The following is an 18,226-nucleotide window of genomic DNA, read 5'->3' on the forward strand; positions in this document are numbered from 1 at the left end:
TTCCAGTGAAATGCATTGAAAGAATATGTAATATGACAAGGCAATGACTGTCACATTAATCTCTGTGTTAATACAAAACATTTTGCCTGATACCATGTGATCTGAAGAGTAGGRTGGAATATTTTGTTAGTGTTGGACAATAAACTGTAAAATCTAATTAGTTCACCTTATTTAAAATATGCAAACTCATTACCTTAAAGAATTAAGCAAAGTAAGATCAGTAAGAAAGCAGTAGTAAATCAAGTAGTACAACTGACACAAAATAAGTTAATTAACTTATTTGTMGTGCWTTGTGTTAATTGTTTATRTGTGTGTGGACTGCTTGGTACAATTTTAACCCCACTTAGGATGACTAAGTACCTATAAATTACTACTTATTTTTCAAGTTCACTTAAACCAAATTTCTTGAATGAGTCTTTGCCTTCCTCTCTCTCCTTTTTTCTTTAGGTTTTATTGGCTCTAGTGGCCTTTTCTTGAGACAGGAAAGTGGATAATGATAGAGGGAGAAGACATGCAGCAAAGGTCACCAGTCTGGGAATTGAGCCTGTGACAGCATCCAGGACTAAGGTCTCCATACATGGGTTGTTTTACCTCTGCACCACTGCAGCACCGCTGTCTCCCACTTCCCAGAATTACTAATTACATCAGCATAAAATATTCTAATATAATATGCAACAAAGGTTAATTCACTCTCGACCATCACTGTCACTTGAGTGTCAGATTTACAGGAATACCAGAAACACAATACAAAGGTTCCGGCTTGGGATGTCTRCATGAAGAAAAAAATGCAAATAATTGTATTAATGGCCAGAAAAAAAAACATTGTTAGTTGACAGGTGATATCTCTAATCATAGGTCAACACATAGTGGTTGTCCTGTCTTTGACAAGCACAGACTGTTATTGTTAGCAACTAAAGTTAGCATAGTGCTAAGAGCCTCGCTTAAGATGAAATGATACACTGACTTGCTCTGATATTCCCCTGTGTGAATGTGCTCCTGTTCATGGAAACGCTGGGATTAGTTTCTCTATCATGAATCAAATGAGATAAATTACTCAAATCAGCCATTTGTACTTGGATGCATGCAGCATTGGGTCTTAGTACTTTTCAACACAGAAAAAAGCATAATTATCAAATTGCTACTTTTCTAAATCAATCCAGTTCAAGTGAGTTGGTGATTAGAGACTTTTCAACCACCAATTCCAAAATTACTTACTGARRGTGAGTGTTGATAGTAATTTGATGAAAACTTGCTATCAAGTTACTATTTTCTATTATATACCATGTTTTMATTTACAGTGTTTGGCCACATAACTTCCAAAGCAGCCCTGACTGTGGCGGTCTTTAACTGTGCTAAGCAACGACTCTCACACCTCAGTGATGACACAGACACYGAAAGTCTTTCTCCAACTGTAGTCGATGCAAGCGTTTCCAGCACTGTGTAAGTCCAATCTGTCAGATGGAGAATGAAGAGACTCAGTAGGAGGGATCTGCTGCAATCACTCCACTAATCTGCTCCCAATCCTCTTACCAATCCCTGTCGCTATTTCTGTTCTCTTTCTGTGTCAGTGGGTGTGACGTCACATGTAAACAGCCTGGTTCTAGCTTACACACACACTAAAAAACACAGAACACTAGAGTCATCCAATACGGTGACACTATGAATATTGCACAAATATACAAATGTAGTAATTTGTAGGTGTTGTCAAAAATGTAATGACTGTCCCAGCATATCCCTGTATCACATGTGGTATATGATAACATGGTGTGCAGGGTATTTGTTGGACTATTATACATAGAAGCAAAAGTAAGATTTAATTTCCAAGGTAATTATTTTAGTTCTGATCAGATCAACTTTGATGTTTTTCCATAAGGTCCATAAAGAGAGYCCAGCAAGTCACAGGAGGAAACTTCTAGGTTCACATATTCATAAATTCTCCAAGTCTATGACTCACTACTTTTACATTTAAAAAGCCCTTTTAGTGTGTAGTTTATGCATACATGCTTTAATATTCACACTGAAGATGTTTTTCTTGATTTGAATGTTCACCATGCCCCCACACAGACACCAGCTAAATCTGTGATGTGCCCAATGTAGACACAGTATGAAAATGGGTTTTCTGCAAACTGTCACCTGACTTGAAACCTTATTAGATTGGAATGTCTCTTATGAAGCCTGTACTGTACATTTCACCCTCTCTTAATCAAAATCTTACATATTTAAGCTGATCAAACATGAACTGAACTATATTATATTGAACATAGATTCTTTGAAGCCCAGTTATGAGATCTCTGAAACCTAGACTTTATCTGTGAAAACATAAAACTGGAAATTTGTTTGTGTTTTCTGGACATGAGTACCACCTCAGACTGAGACAAGTGTGAAAAGCAACATATTTCAACTACAGAGAAAAATGGATGACAAAATAATTTATCTGTTTCATAAATCAGAAACATTTATGAACTCATGTAAAAAATATATTGATAATTTTCCTTAAAATGTCTTTCAAATCAGCTTATTTGTCCAACCAAAGTGACGGATTAATATATTTAGTTTACCTTAGTTATATTTCTGATTAATTACATTACCTTTTCCATTAAAAGGTTTTTGCAAAAATATTTAGAGAACAGGAGGAGTTTACCCAGGATTAAGTTTACATCATATTTTTTAAACTACAAGGTGAATCCATCCATCTGTAGACTGGGTTGAAAATCTGTGCTTTTCAGCTAACTGTGGTGCATATACAATACTATATTTATATGAATAATATGTCAGAGAAAAGGAGGAATAAATGACATTGAGTTCATTTTTGAGGATATGAACTCAATTTGAGAATTCCAAATGAGAATGCATAAACATGAACTAGTTCAATGTTCATTTCTGTAGCCATAAAATTCAACCCACAAATACTCAACCACATATAACCAGCAAAAAAACYGGTTATAATAAACTGTCCCTAAATAGCTTTAAAGATTGAAGATTTAACGTTCTCAGCAGTATACTCACATTTACAGTCACATTGGACTGAATTGATGTGGTACTTTGACAATAGTTTTATATTTACTGACACATTCACTGAGTTACTTTTTACCTCCACTTGAGTGATATTGTTTTGAAGTACTCATCTGACTTGAGTACAGGTTTCTTGCTTCTTACTTCACTAAATGAATAAAAATTGTTTTAATCATATAAAAGCACCAGATGCACACACACACACACACACACACACACACACACACACACATAAAAAACAAACTACTTATTAATACACAAGAATAATTGATATATTTTTATTTTCCATCTGCAGGTCTAGTGTGTAAACAGTAGATATTAATGGAATTGCTTTAAACTGTTCTGGCGTATACAGTGAAAATGAATTCCGTCTTGTTTTTTTCGGGTGGGAGTATTAACGCAATTAATTGCACTTTTTTTCTACATGSAAAAGTCCCAAACCAGAACATTTATATTGTGATTTTGGTATTCCTTTAAATCTGACACACAAGTGACACCTGCAAATGACAGTGTTATTTGATAACAGTCAAATAACTGTTAGTCTGTTGGTGCCTTACTCTTAGTATTCAATTTATTTTCTAAAACAATATATTTATATACAATGTCTTCTATACTACATGTATTTGTGTAGATTCAGATTACATTCACTTCACCACAGATTTTTTTTCAGTGTGCTTTAACCTTGCACCATCACACCATCCCTCTCTCCCACTTCACAGAATTACTAATTATATCAAATATTTGAAATGCATAATGTATTCAAAAAATATTCTGTCTGATACAATATACAATAAAGATAAATTCACTCTCACTCTCGACCATCACTGTCATTTGCAGATGTTGTTTGTCAGATTTACAGGAATACCAGAAACAGAATACTTTTTGGGACTTTTGCATGTAGAATAAAATGCACTTAATTGCTTTAACATTTTGTCATTATTTACAGAATTTCAAGATTGAATCAAAGAGTAAATGAGCACTAACCCATCTGTGGGGTTTTATTTTAAACAAAGTGAAATGGATTTGAGTAATGAGAGACTTTTTAATCTGTTTTGGGGTTTGACTGAATTTGATCTTCCTTCCACTGTTCTCTTCCTCTGAAACGCTGTCACAACAGTTAATCCCACAGATAAAGATTAGAGAGGCAGGATTTACATCGACCGAAGTATCCATGCGCCTATTTTCCYAACARACACCAGAATAAGGGCTCCGTGTATCCTACAGTTCAGTAGAAACCTAAGAAACTGGCTTCAAKGGCATCAGGGGCAAAAACAGCTGAGCGAACACAGAAACCTGCGTCAACARATGACTTTTTATCGACAATTATCCTCAAACTTCTAGACTGCCTCGCGCCGCGCCTCACACACCTCACAACATCCACTCACAGTGGGACACACTGACTGTACTTCACGTCAGAGACAAAACCACATGGCCGAAATGGATTCCTAAAAAGGAAGACAATAAAACTGTTCTTACTTTCTCCAACAATGGCTTTCAGTCCCAGCGGTGCCATGGTGCGTCCTGTCTGCTCTGCACTGCGAACAGCTCCGACTGCTGCAGCGCTTATCTGGACACAACAGGCTTCCGTTCCAAATTAAAAGTCGGGCCAACGATTATATTGTCATTCATTAGCATGTTAGACTAGACTGAACCAGAAAATCCTTTCTTATCACRTCTAAAGGAATGCTTTTCTAAAAGGTTGTAAATAAGGTTTAACATGRTGGTTGTTTTTATGTGTCATTTTKTGTGATTTATCACTGTAGCTTTTTATCTAAGGTTAATTGGYAAAATACTAATATGCCTGCCAAGCGGACGGCTGCCAAGTTGTTWGTATTATCGTGCAAAAGTAATAGAACCAGACGACAGCAGCAGTAAGCGGCTGCTGAAGGACTCCACACCGCCAGAGGGCCCCCAAGAACGTCAAGCATGATTAAACTAAAAAAACACAAACATTTTTAAAGTAACATTAAATAACTAAACTAAATGGTATTACACAAAGAAAAAACTATTTTTATTTTATTTTTATGGTTGTACACAAATATTAGGTTAATCTCTTCATTCTGTTGGCTGCTGCTTCTGAGGAATTAAGATGTTAAACGTGTTAACTGTAATCATTGTTTGTCTGATGTTACTTTCAAATTGTTAAAATAATAAGGAACACTTAAATACTTCTCTGCGTTTATTTATTTTTCCTTTTTTTTGGTTTCTCTAAGCTTAAAACCAATACCAATAGTACTGGTTTTGGCACAATACTGGTATGACACAAGCTATTTTTCCCTCTATTCATCAAACTATATAAGTTTGATGAATTATTATTATGAATTATAATGATGCTACACACACAAAGAAGCATCTGGTGTTGACATGTTCGTATGGGGGCCCCAAATGAAAATATGCTTAGGTCCCTGAAAAGTCTCCATCCAGCTGCTGCATCTTGCCTTGTTTAGTGGATCAGGTGTCTGCATCTCTACTAGATAAAAGACCAAATATGTTTCATCTCTAGCTGGTGTTGGATGAACATGAGGCTACAAAAAACAAAAGMCATVCTAGAAAACAAAACAGGGAACCGTGATCTTGGTAACCACGAGGGTCAACAATCTGGCGTTAGTGCAGAYTGCCGGCTCCTCTTGGTCCTAGGATCACGCTGATAGCGGGGTGAGCTGCGGGCGCCCTCTGGTGGAAAACTGGCAGCAGTACGTTGACTGAGGATCCCAACATATTCAAGCATCACTATCCTGAACCTGAAAATGAACTGGAATTGAAATGAACCAAAACAGGACCTGTTCCCTTTCTCTTTACTGGATGAGCGATGACCTTTGTTTGGGATTTGGAGTCATAAAAAACTGTCTGAAACAATCCATCTGATATTCCCAGAGTCTTGCCAGCTGCTGCTTACAATCTTAACCCATTGTGGAGTCTCCTGGAGACAAATGGGTAAATTCTAGATGTATAACTCAGTAACACCATTGTTAGGTCAAAAAAACAATGAATAAATTAATGATAACATATAGAAATACATATTTTAAATACATTATTTTATGCCAGAGAAAATATATATGGGCTTTCTGTCATTGAAGATTCTAAAAAGCTGAAAGCCATGTCTGTCCATCAGAGGGCGTCAAAGGTCCAATAAAGTGCATACAGACACATTCAATGGATTAGAATATCATTGAAAAGTTCATTTATTTCAGTAACTCAATTCATCAAGTAAAACATGGTATCTAACATCTGATGTTTTCAAGCCTTTATTTCTGTCAATGATTTTTTTTTTACTCAACTAATGAGTAGAGTATGTTTAAGATTATGTTTTAAGATATGTTTAAGCCGCCACTGAACTATGTGTGACTACAGAATGCAGCTTTAATGGGTCCTTCTACAGTATTCCAGATGTCTAACATGAATAATTCAGATGATCAAAACAGGCGATATGGGAAGAAAAACACACTGCATGTAAATTCTGGAAATTCTGAAGTTGTGGTCAGGAGTGTGGAGGGGTGGTGGGGTTAATGTGTACTTTGGATCGGCCACAGCTGACATTCAGATCCTGTTGTTGAGAAAGCAGGGGCTGGGTACGCGCAGACCGAGCCCCCCTCACATGATGCCACCCTGGGAAGTAGCCCATGTCGCTCATATCAGAAACCGCCACTGCTCAGCACGACCTGGGTGACATGCTGTCATTTTATCAACCTTTGCTAAACACAGCAGAAAATCTCCGACTTAAAATATGTATTTCTCTTTGAATGACAAASAGAGGATTCAAGGTGTCACAATGGCTCAGTCAAAGTCGAGACAATAATTTGATAATTCTGAAATTCTCGAGTGGAACCTGAAGAGATTGTGTTCGGATCAGGCTCATTTGTCAGATTAAAAGTACCTTTTACAACCATTAAGCAGGTGTTGAACATCATTTTAATTCAGCCCTCATTTCTGTATCAACATGTTTTTGGTMRGATGTAAAATTCTAATGTTAAATGTCATGTTTTCATTAGATGGAACWGAATATGACCATGTGTTGTGTAGCATTGTGTCAGTATTCATCATTGGTTGGATTTGATACTTTTAAATACCGGCTGAGGGAMAAATTATTTGTATTGTGTATTAAAATGCGAACTATAAACAGATAGAGATGGAAGGCTGGAACGGACAAACTCCTAACAGTCAGAAGGTCTTGTGTTGTTGAAAACCTTTGAGTTGAGCAGTGGCCCAGGTGTAGCAYAACTGGCTGTGGCCCCTGAGTTCCTTAGTTTGATCCTGCTCCCCAGGTGTGCAAATGATCTAATCCAGTGTCCAGTGCCTTGAGGACCCAACCCTGGTCCTCAAGGCACACTGACCTGCATGTTTTAGATGTTCCCCTGCTTCAACACACCTCATTCAGATGATTGCAATTCAGCAAAACCCTGTTAATCAGCCATCATTTGAAATCATATGTGCTGAAGCAGGGGAACATCTAAAACATGCAGGTCAGTGTGCCTTGAGGACCAGGGTTGGGAAACACTGATCTAATTGTCTGACTGTTGGTTGCAGCAATCTGCTTTATTAGCAGAAATAATWATTATTAGCACATGATAATGAATAAAAAGGGGCCGGCGGGATACTCTGGCCCACACTCCAGCACAGTAGATGGCGATAATGCACCTTAAAGTTAGATGCTACCCATCATTAAAAATCAAAAAGAAGAAGAAGGACGTCAAACATTGAGAAGTTTTAATTGTTGTTAAATACCCTCAGAAACATGTAGGGCCAACCATGAGAATCAGCTCATTTAAAGTTAAAACTCAGTTTCACACAAATACAAACATTCTTTGAMCAGGACCGTTCTATGGTCCTATCTGCAGCTCCACAAATCTTTTTGATAAACATTGCATTACCAATGCAACATATGCAAACATACCTTTATTTAGGCTTTTTTTTCTATCCTTCCTCTTCCTTTTCTCTCTCCCTGAAGGATAAGTCCTTTTTTACTKAATTGTTTTGCTGATTCATCTTCCAGCAGTGCTTTGATGCTGGATGCGGTCTSCACATTGAACTGCAGCACAGGTGARGCGTGACCTACTGCGGCCACCAGGGGGCCCCCAAGAGCAATTTATTTTCTCGTTTYGTCCATWAAGAATGATTTCTACRTRCATTATCAAATATATGTTATTGTAAAAATCACAACTTTATAATGAAATTTTGTGTTTTTGTTCATATAATCACATAGAAATCATTACTAAAAAATAATTCAATTTAAACAAATGTATCAGCCGGTTAACTTTGCCCTGCTGTACTTTATACAAACATTCATTAAGTCAAATAAATAATGCGGCTGTAAATTTATTTGAACAAAATCTTAATGTTAAAAAATGTGAGTTTGGTAATGAGCATCTTTTTTAGTACATTTTACAGATGTGGTTATTAYTTTTTATTATTATTTTTCTTTCCAAATTTGACCAATAAGACGGTATGCAGACGGTAACTTCAAACACGGATGAGAAGCGTTGTTTCCCTACATGATTTGAACGCACCAAGGCAGACAGGAGGGTGGGAGTTTCCCTCCTACTTTTAATGGAGGGTGTGTCTCTTCAAGAAGGAAAAACTCCTGTGGAGGTTTGGAAATTAGTCTGGAAGTCATTTTCCCTTCTCTTCGCCGTGCCACACAAAGCCTTGGAGCCTGTTACAGGGACGCTGCTGTCAGCTGCGGGGGTTGCGGTGGAGAAGAGGCGTGTTTGTTCCAAAGTGTTCTTGAAGACCTCTGTGGAGTCCGATCGAGACTTGGACTCTTTTCTGCCATGGGGGACGTTGTTTCCAGTCACCTGGATGAAGCCAAACGGGAGATTATCTCAGGTGAGGAGCGTGTTACCAGACTTCGCGGTGCGTTTTGATCCATGTGCGCTTTTACGCCTCAGCGGTCCACAGAGAGATCCTCCTCGGGTTCCGTTGCTAGACAGAAACGTTAGTGGAGTCTTTATCAGAGAGGGACAGTCTGTTGGATTCTTTTGAAGAGTCTCACTAAAGTGCTGGGTCGCTATACCAGCGAAACGGCTGAAGTGTGGAACAAACCGGGAGGTGGAGACAGACCAGTTTGAAGACCTGTGGTGTACCCCTGCTCATATTCCTTTTAAAAACTGCATAAAACATTTCTTCACATCTCTTCATCCCATTGAACTTTGAAATGAACACAGCAGACATTGTGTTCATTTCTCTTTTTCTGACCTGTTAAGCCCCCTGGCCCCACCCCACCCCTTAAGTTACAAACTGGTTACGTTTCATTCTCTTTGCTGCCTTTCATGCTTATTTTTGTGTGTGTCCTATTACTCCAAAATATTTTTTTGGCCATTGTCTGTAGCATTAGTCATATTGTAAAAGATGGGGGACAGACTGGGTCGGCATACCTGGATCTGTTCTCTCTACAGGTTTATCATTTTGGTCTTTATGTCCTAGTTTCTGACATTTCAAGTTGCTTATCAATACATCTTAGTTCTACTGATCAAGGGTAGAGCACTAAAATCGTATGTATAACTGAAAAAAAWKKYCCTTTAAAGAGTTTGAATCCTAATTTTCAGGTTTCTGTGGATTTCATTCGGAAAAACTGATCAACTAAAAGTCAGTGATATTCTGCTGAGTTTCCACATCAGTTAAAGTTTCAGTGTTTGAGTCACAGACATGCAGATAGGTGAAAGTGGCCTTTTGTGTTATGGAAGAGCCAGCCCCGCCCTCTCTGTTGAGTTTACCACAGCTTATTAACCAAGGTTAAAGGGCTGTAGTCAGGGAAAAGGAATCATGCTTTCAAGGCCAAAGCCTKTCAATGCTTAAATCCTGGTAACCATTGTTTTCTCTCTGGCAAGGACAGATGCTGCTGTATGTRGTATAATTGATGCATGGGTGCCTGAACGTTTTCCTTAAATTACATTGAAACTAAAATGAGCCATGAAGATACCAGCATCTCAGCTCCTCATGTGGCCTGCTGGAATGTGTCCTGGTGAAGTCAGCTGTAGAGCACAGTAGATTTTTGAAGATAAGCTTCCAGAACAGTATATGGAAGTGGACATACACAATCAGCTATGACATTATTGACATTATCCCCAACACTGACTGGTACCAAGCCCCCTGCAGTAGAAAATATGGAAYCTAAATGGAGCAGATCTGTTTGTCCAGCTCGTCTGAACAAAAGTTTGGAAAATTTGGAAGACAGATTCACCCAAGGCGTCTGAGGAGATTGGTTTTTCACARCCAGTCAGCCATCTTACTTCTACAATTTTGTATAATTGTATTTAGTGTAAAGTGGGGAATGTGACTGCAGCTCCACATGGTGTAATGACCATCCCTAAAATAAACCATGTAAAATAAGACCAAGTTGTGCTGCTCATATGAATCTCAGTTTTTCCCTCTTTTTCTTTTTTAACTGGACTGATAAATAACCCTTAAATATTGTGTTCATAATATTTTATTTGGCCGTTGGTTTATATGAGGCCCTATTTCCAGATTAGCTTGGTAAGAACCAGCTCCTTGTTCTATGCTTTGCTTCATACAGAAGGTCTGGACCCTCAGCTTGAGAAACGATTGCTTCCTGGACGGGTGAATTCTGTTGAAGTTTTAGTCAACTGGTTCTGATTTTACTGGTTAGTGACTGCACTAACGTRTGACTCTGACACACGCAATGTGCCAGCTTGATGAAGCTTATTGAAAATTACAGTGTGCTGTAAGCAGAGTGTCAGAKCKTATGACATGTGAAAACAGGAAAATGGATGATTGACAAGCATTAATTTGCACCAGATTAGCACTGCAACTGGTTTGGTTAAAAAAACTCCACCACCATGATGTGGCTGCATCCAAMGTTTCCCAGTAAACTACTGTCCAAAACTCCCCAGAACCTAAACRGTTTATCTTCTTCCCACCCTGATAACATATCTTTCCCAGAAAATTAACAAACATTAAAATTAAAATTAGAATTAAAAATCATATCCACATATGATTAAACAAATCGATTCGTAGGATATTATTCCAGTTGTCTGGAATTAAACATCCAACACATCAATTGTGTTGGACAGTCTGGCGACCTGTCCAGGGTGAACCCCGCCTCTCGCCCTGAAAATTAGCTGGATATACCAGCAACCCTCCTGACCCCACTAGCGACAGGGGTGTACAAAAAATGGATGGATGGATGGATGGATGGATGGACACATCAATTGTGAAACCTGAATGGACAATGGGCACACCCCTCCCAGTGCTGGGAGCTGTTGAAATGAGGTCTGTACCTCATAGCGATATTGYTTTGGTTAAATTTTRTAAAGTATATTACAACTAATTGCATAACCTGTTTTTATGCAACAGAAAAGGGCAACTATAAACAGATGGGACATGTGACAAGGCCTTTCATTTCTAACTGAGCAAAACTTTCCTTGTGAGCAGTAATTTTCAAGAAATGAAGTGATCAGATACATGTCCAGTTTAGAGAGAACAGCAGTAACCCATCTGCAGTAGGAGACTAAAACCAGCAGAAATGTTATCCTTTCTGCTCTGACTTCCAAGCTTTGTAACTGTGGCCTGGTGACTTGCTGACTTTTTTAAATATTACTTTTGTTTGCTACAGTCACTTCCTCTTCTCTGCACTGCACRTATTTAAGACGTATTTAAGCTCTAAATGAGCTGGATCTGTTGGAACTGTCTACTTCTCTCAGAGATGTGGACTGCAGATGCCATGTTTACAAGCCAAATATCATGTCTGCCTTTAGTGGCCTGTTTGGAGTGAGACCCACAAAAATTTATCAGATGTGGAATCTGAGGAATGCATGAAAAAGTTTGTGTGAACATGTGTGTGTACAGGATTGGATGGAAACTTCCTGGCCTTGAGTTGCACAGCCTGCGCCACATAGTCTCTGCAGCTGAGATGAGCCGAGTGCCAGCCTGGATTTATCATTAAGCACACGCAGACACACACACATAGAGACACGCAGATACATACACGCACACAGACACGCACACATATGTTTGCATGGCTATCTTTGTGGGGACTTTCCATTGACTTCCATTCATTTCTACAGCCTAAACCTTACCCTTATCCTAACCCTACCCACCTAACCCTAACTCTAACCAAAATTCAATTCACACCATAATCCTAAATCTAACCCCTGACCCAAAAACCAGGTTTGGTCCCCACAATGAGAAATGGGTCCCCCACAACGTAATATGTGTCAGGAAAATAGTTCCCACAATACATCAAGTACATGTTACAGGCAAATACAAAGCTGTGCACAAATTTCTCAGTAAAGACATATTTTTCATTTATCATGTCAGCACCCATCTTATAGTTGTACATGTTATGACATAACTTGCATTGTTGAAATAAATGGTCTGTATTTAGACCTTTCAGAACACAGAATGAATGTTTCGCCTTAATCATAAACTTTTTAAAGTTACTTTCCTCTCTGGCAGATGCAAATTTTGATCAGAAATAATAAATTATTCTCGGGGGAGGGGATTATTGCAAGCAGTAAACATAATTACAGTAGGCAAAGCTTTGCCACAGGAATCAAGTTTGATCTATTTGTTGATGCTGGTAATAGGGTGTGGTGCACTGGTTTCAAATTTAAGAATTTGTTGGTTGAATAATTTGCTTATAACTAAAGTAACTTCCTTGCGTATTTGACAAAGTGTCTTCCTACTCTGCTGATGGATGAGTCGCGCTTGTCTGTCATCTCACTACAGGGAACGCTGCTCTTACTGATAAGAACAGACGTGTGAGTCCTGGAGGAGATTTGCCTGTTTGAGCAATCAGCAGTTGTACTCAACTTCCCTTGTATGCAGCAGGGCGAGGTCAGCTTCAGTGGGAGAGGGGAAGAGAGGGTGTGTGGTAGGTTGGACATGACCCAGATCATGTGACTAACCTCTCATTTCCGTTTGGTAACGGGCATGATGAGCAAGCATGTGTTAAAGTCAGAGGCCTCAATATACACTCAAACAAAGCATTATAAGTGTTTTATTGTGTTATCAGTCTTCCGTGTTTTGGGAAGAACAGTTTGAACCATGGAGGTCTGCTGGCTCCCAGAATCTTTTCATATGAACATCACATCAAAAAGAGCTGCTAATTTAATTCAATTAATAAAAAAAAAAAACTACAGGTTTAATTCAATCTGTATCATGCATTGCTGCTTAAATTTATATTTGGATTTCCTGGTTGTAGCGGTTACTCTTAATAAAAGTAATGTGTGTGAATAAGAGTAACACAGCCTGACTTGCTAAATAGTTTTTTTTTTTTTTTAGAATTTGTTTTATGTTCTAATACAACCATTTATGATTTATACTTATACAGATTTATAGAATAGTTTATTAATTTCTATTTAGGTTTGAGTTCTACATGCTCGTCTCCTTTCTGGTGCTATGGGCCCTTTCTTATTTGCAAATTAATAAGTGAGGTTAAGCAGAAGTCCTCAGGATTCTAATGTTTGCAGATGGTTTTGTGATCTGCAGTGAATGTGAGCAGCAGATGGAAGGAGAAGTTGAGAATTATGATAACTGTCTGAGAAAATAACAGTGTTTTCTCACCTCATGGTGTGGTAGACTTGGTTTGATTAGGGACCAAAATTGAAAAAATAGTTACATTTTCAGCTGGTGCACTGTCAAACAACCAAACCTAACTGAAAAATCTGTTCACCCCCTTGCCTGAGGTGGTGCTGCACCAAGAACCACCAAAGAAAACGAGCCAAAAACCTCTGAAGAAGACATAAGAAACAAAAAGGGAGTAGCATCAGATTTGAGCAGTTTTCTCTTTTGCTTGGTAAAATACCTCAAGTTATTTCTCCCTCAAGCACTAAACTCTTGCATGTGTTTTGGTTGATTGACCCAGAAGGCCCTGCGTTGTAGTCCACTTCCTGCTTTTGGAGCAGTCTGGGGTCCACTTGACATTCACATAGGCATTTGAACTGCACCAGAATTCACAGAACCAAAACCTAGGTTCATAGGCTAACCAGAGTTTTGTTTTTTGGTCCTCATCAGAGTTTGGTTTTGCATTCACACCTCCCCAATCCCTGGCAGGGTTCAACGTTTCATTAACACATCATGAAAATAATAAAAATGCAATGTTATGTTTTTCTAATGTCATTTAGCCCCCAGTGAGACAGAGGAACTGCTCCAAGGTCAGAGACTAGATGCAATCAGTTGGGCTTCAGCTGTTTGCTTTATCTTTATACAATCAACTGGTTTTGATTGTTCAGTACAACATATCAAGTCCCAGTTACTTTTGCAACATCCACATATGCATTAGTCATCGCCAAGTGCTGCTTGAATGCAATGTTGGGTTGCATATTTAAAATTCCATGCATGCAACTGTGCATGCCAATAATATATGGGGCCGTTGAATGGACTCTTCCAGGCTGTGATGTCCACATGGAATGCATAGTTTTGGTGGCTGAGATGCTAGTAATGGGTACATTGTGAAAAATTTTTAATTTGCCTGATATTGTAAATTGCATAATTTTGCAATTCTTTCTTGGAATCAAGATAAGATAAGTTCATTTTATGAGTCTCCCATAGGAGAAATTTATCTTGGAAGCAGGGGCAAAACTGCAATACAACAATAAAAGCCTGTCCAAAAGGACGGTAGCCATGAATAAATACATTTTTTTTTTTAATTACATAAAAGCGCAAATGTGAGATCGGCAGTACATCCTATACATACTACCCTTGTCATCATCTGGATCTCCTGTTACTCTGTCATAATCAATCAAAATTGATTATGTGGTGCTTCACTCAAAATATTTGCAACAAATTTTTTATTTTTTTTTCCACATTATTGACCTTCCAAAAGTACTGTATTACAAGGTAAGCAAGATAATTATTCCAACTCTCATGGAGAACCTAGGGATTCTGCTTTGCTCAGTTTGTTCAGCTTGTTTATGATGCTAAATGTGACTTTTTGTTGTGACATGGGTCACAAACTATAACTTGACATCAAGTAAGGCTGAAGCAGCTGTCAAGTAAAAGCAAGAAGAATATTGCAGAGAACTGTCATTTAAACCAATATTTTTGGCCGTTTTTGCCAAAAAATTTCAAGAAATTCACAATTGCACGTAGCACAAAAAATGCAGAAATTTGATTTTTGCATGAATTTCTGTGATCACAGAATTGCAAAAACTGGAGAGACTAAATATGAGTTGAACATCTTCCTCTTGAGATTACAAGAGCTTAAAATCTGAAGTGAATTATGAGAAGTAACATGTCCTACCTAAATCTTTATTTTGTCATATGCTTGCCGTTTAAACAGCTGCTTTAAAGAAACCAGTTGAACTTGCATGTGTTGTATGGTTAACTAGTTCTAGTCAGGGGTTTCACATTCTACAAAACTTGGATTCTAAGGGCACATGTGTAACACCATAGCAACAAGTAGACGACACAGCAGTACTAAGATGCATCATGAACAGTGAGTCCAATTACAGAGAGGAGGTGGTACACCTGGGACAGAGGAAATAATTGCTGCATCGATGTGAATAAGACCAAGGAGATGATGATGAATTTCAGCCCCTTTACATCAGAGGAGCAGCTGTGGAGGTGGTCTCCAGCTATAGGTACCTGGGTGTGCATATATCCAGTGACCTCATCTGGAGTACCAACACCTCCCATCTGGTCAGGAAGGCACACCAGCATCTACTTACTCAGAAAGCTGCAGGGAGCCTGGCTTGGAAACTCTGAGAAGCTTCTATCACTGTGTGGTGGAGAACGTTCTCTGCACCTGCATCAAAGTGTGGTACATCAACTGCACTCCTGCTGAGAGGATGGCTCTGCAGAGGGTGGTTAAGGTTGCACAGAGGACCCTGGGGAGCAGCCTTTCCTCCACCTCTGACCTCTACTCAACATGATGCAGGAGGAGGGCGCTCCTCATCATGAAGGACTCCACCCATCCTGCACACAGACTGTTTCAGCTGCTCTCCTCCAGAGCAAGACCACCAGGTTGAGAAATAGTTTCTTCCCTTCAGCCATCAGACTCCTGAGCTCAAGCTGCCCCTAATTTAGCGTAATCCCAGAAATTATTTACACACACACACACACACACACACACATACCTATACATCACATAAATTTCTTTATTATTTATTTATTTTTGTGTAGTAAGTTTCTTAATCTGGGACCTGAGTCCATATTGTGCACCACAAAAGAGCAAAGGTGGTATAACAATAAAAAATTCTTGAATCCTTGAACAGTCCTACAGGCTCTCCCCATGCAGACAAAGAAACAGTCTGGTGGGTCAGTGGGTGAGGGGACAGGAAACAGGAAATACTTGAGAACCCTGCACCAACAGATATCTTCTATAAGTGATTCTGTTAAGTAACGCCTGAAAATAGGACAGTTTCAAGAAAGTTGCATCATGAGTAGGATGAGGGGGAGAGTACAAACTAAGGAAACTTGTTTTTATTTTATTTAAAAGCTACAGTTCAAGTGCTTCAATCTCACTAGATGTTGACTAGTTAAACATACAGTTCTGCAACAAGGTTACACCCACCACCTTGTACAAATCCAGTATTCTTCTTCCACATCAGGATAATGCTTTATGTTCAGGGATTTGGAATATTTTAGTATTTCACAACCACCAGATTGCAGTCTTCACCAGCGTCATAACAACAGAACTTGAGCCCAGTCATCGGTGTGTACTTATTTCACATCCAGTCTTATGTTCCTGGTTCCATATTTGCCTTGAAGTTCAGATAAACATTTGGTGCTTCCATTAGCACTCTGGGAACACGGGCTTTATTTATGAGTCAGTGTGTGGGTCTATCTCAGTGGAATGTTATGTAAGCAGTGTGGAGAAAATGGGTTGGAACGTGGAAAAATTAAGTTGAGGGTCTCATTGGGCTGTGTTAGAGGAATGGGGATCTCTGTGATCCCAATTATCTGAAAATGTTGAATGAACCTTAAGTTTTAAGAATAGATTCCATGAGAACACCCTATTGGTGTGATCAGGTTAATTCAGTGATGGAAGACAGCACTGTAGATGACCTCAGCACCATGGAGGCCCGAGGGACAATTAATCTGGGAGCTGGCTGCAGCACAACAAAGAGTTAGCTAGATGCACAAGCTTACTCAGCTCTCTGTGCTCTGGGGTTGAAGTACACAGGGTGGAGGGGTGGGGGGAACGGGAGACATAATTTGTGGAATGTGGGACTGTGTGGAGACGCTGTAACTGAATTTTTAAAGATATGTTTATGGTACTCCTGTTATTTTAAACTCAGAGATAATCTCTTCTGTTTGCTTTGGTTGTTAACAGAGAACTCTGGTACTTATGATTATATTGCAGTTTATTGTAATGCTAAATCTACATGCACTATGTACTCTCCTTTGGAAGAAAAAAAACAACCTTGACCCAACTGTTCTCTCCAACTGCTGGATTATGTCCAAACTTTCTTCCAATGATCTGGAGAAAGAAGTTTTTACAAAACTTTGCTTTGTACAGAGGGTCTAGACCAGTGTTTCTGAATCCCAGTCCTCAGGAAGCATTGCCCTGCATGTTTTAGGTGTTTCCCTTCTTCCACACATCTGGCTTGAATAAGTGGGTGATGGTTGTTGTGGCACTTGATGGCATACAGAGAAGGTCATGGTCATTTGAATCAGGCGTTGTGGAACAGAGACTCATCTAAGATATACAGGGCAAGCAGAAGGGGGCGGGGACCCATGGACCGGAATTGAGAAACACTTGGGTTTGGAGAAGCGATTGCTTACAGTCTTAATCAATTAGATCTGATTTTACCCAATTGCTAATGTTTGGCTGTGATGTAAGTAGTGTGCCAGGAATGGCTAGAAATATACTTTTCATATACACACATGTACAAAATTGCTTGGAACCGCTTAAATAACCGTCTTTACTATAATCAAAAATATGGAGAAAAAAAAATGTTATTTTGTCAAAACATCTTGTACGTAGCCCACATGCACACATGGACAAAATTGTTGGTACCCCTCAGTTAATGAAAGAAAACCCACAATGGTCACAGAAATAATTTCAATCTGACAAAGGTAATAATGAATGCAAATTTGTGAAAATTGACGAATGAAAGTCAGACATTGCATTTCAAACATGCTTCAACAGAATTATAAAAAAAAAAAATAAGCTCATGAAACAGGCCTGGACAAAAATGATGGTACCCTTAATATTTTGTTGCACAATCTTTTGAGGCAATCACTGCAATCAAACGATTCCTATAACTGGCGATGAGACTTTTCTGAAGCTCTCTATTTTGGCCCACTCCTC

The 18,226-nt window shown here is 38.8% G+C and overlaps 3 protein-coding genes across 3 annotated transcripts in view; 1 reads left to right on the forward strand and 2 right to left on the reverse strand.

Moving 5' to 3' along the window:
• The window catches only part of LOC103469646 (syntaxin-binding protein 1-like), a 33,715-nt gene extending 29,127 nt beyond the window's left edge, over window positions 1–4,588 (reverse strand). The window contains exon 1 of the mRNA XM_017306528.1: window positions 4,489–4,588. Within this exon, the coding sequence (XP_017162017.1) occupies window positions 4,489–4,525 (37 nt within the window). The 5' untranslated portion in view covers window positions 4,526–4,588. The remainder of the gene's footprint in view (window positions 1–4,488) is intronic.
• zbtb26 (zinc finger and BTB domain containing 26) overlaps window positions 1–18,226 on the reverse strand; it is a 1,115,122-nt gene that overhangs the window by 232,258 nt on the left and 864,638 nt on the right. The gene's annotated exons all lie outside the window — the stretch shown is intronic.
• LOC103469623 (niban-like protein 1) overlaps window positions 8,642–18,226 on the forward strand; it is a 45,180-nt gene continuing 35,595 nt past the window's right edge. The window contains exon 1 of the mRNA XM_008417415.2: window positions 8,642–8,835. Coding sequence (XP_008415637.1) covers window positions 8,781–8,835 — 55 coding nt within the window. The 5' untranslated portion in view covers window positions 8,642–8,780. The remainder of the gene's footprint in view (window positions 8,836–18,226) is intronic.

Source organism: Poecilia reticulata, linkage group LG9 (genome assembly GCF_000633615.1).
Source record: "Poecilia reticulata strain Guanapo linkage group LG9, Guppy_female_1.0+MT, whole genome shotgun sequence".
Lineage (NCBI taxonomy): Eukaryota > Metazoa > Chordata > Actinopteri > Cyprinodontiformes > Poeciliidae > Poecilia > Poecilia reticulata.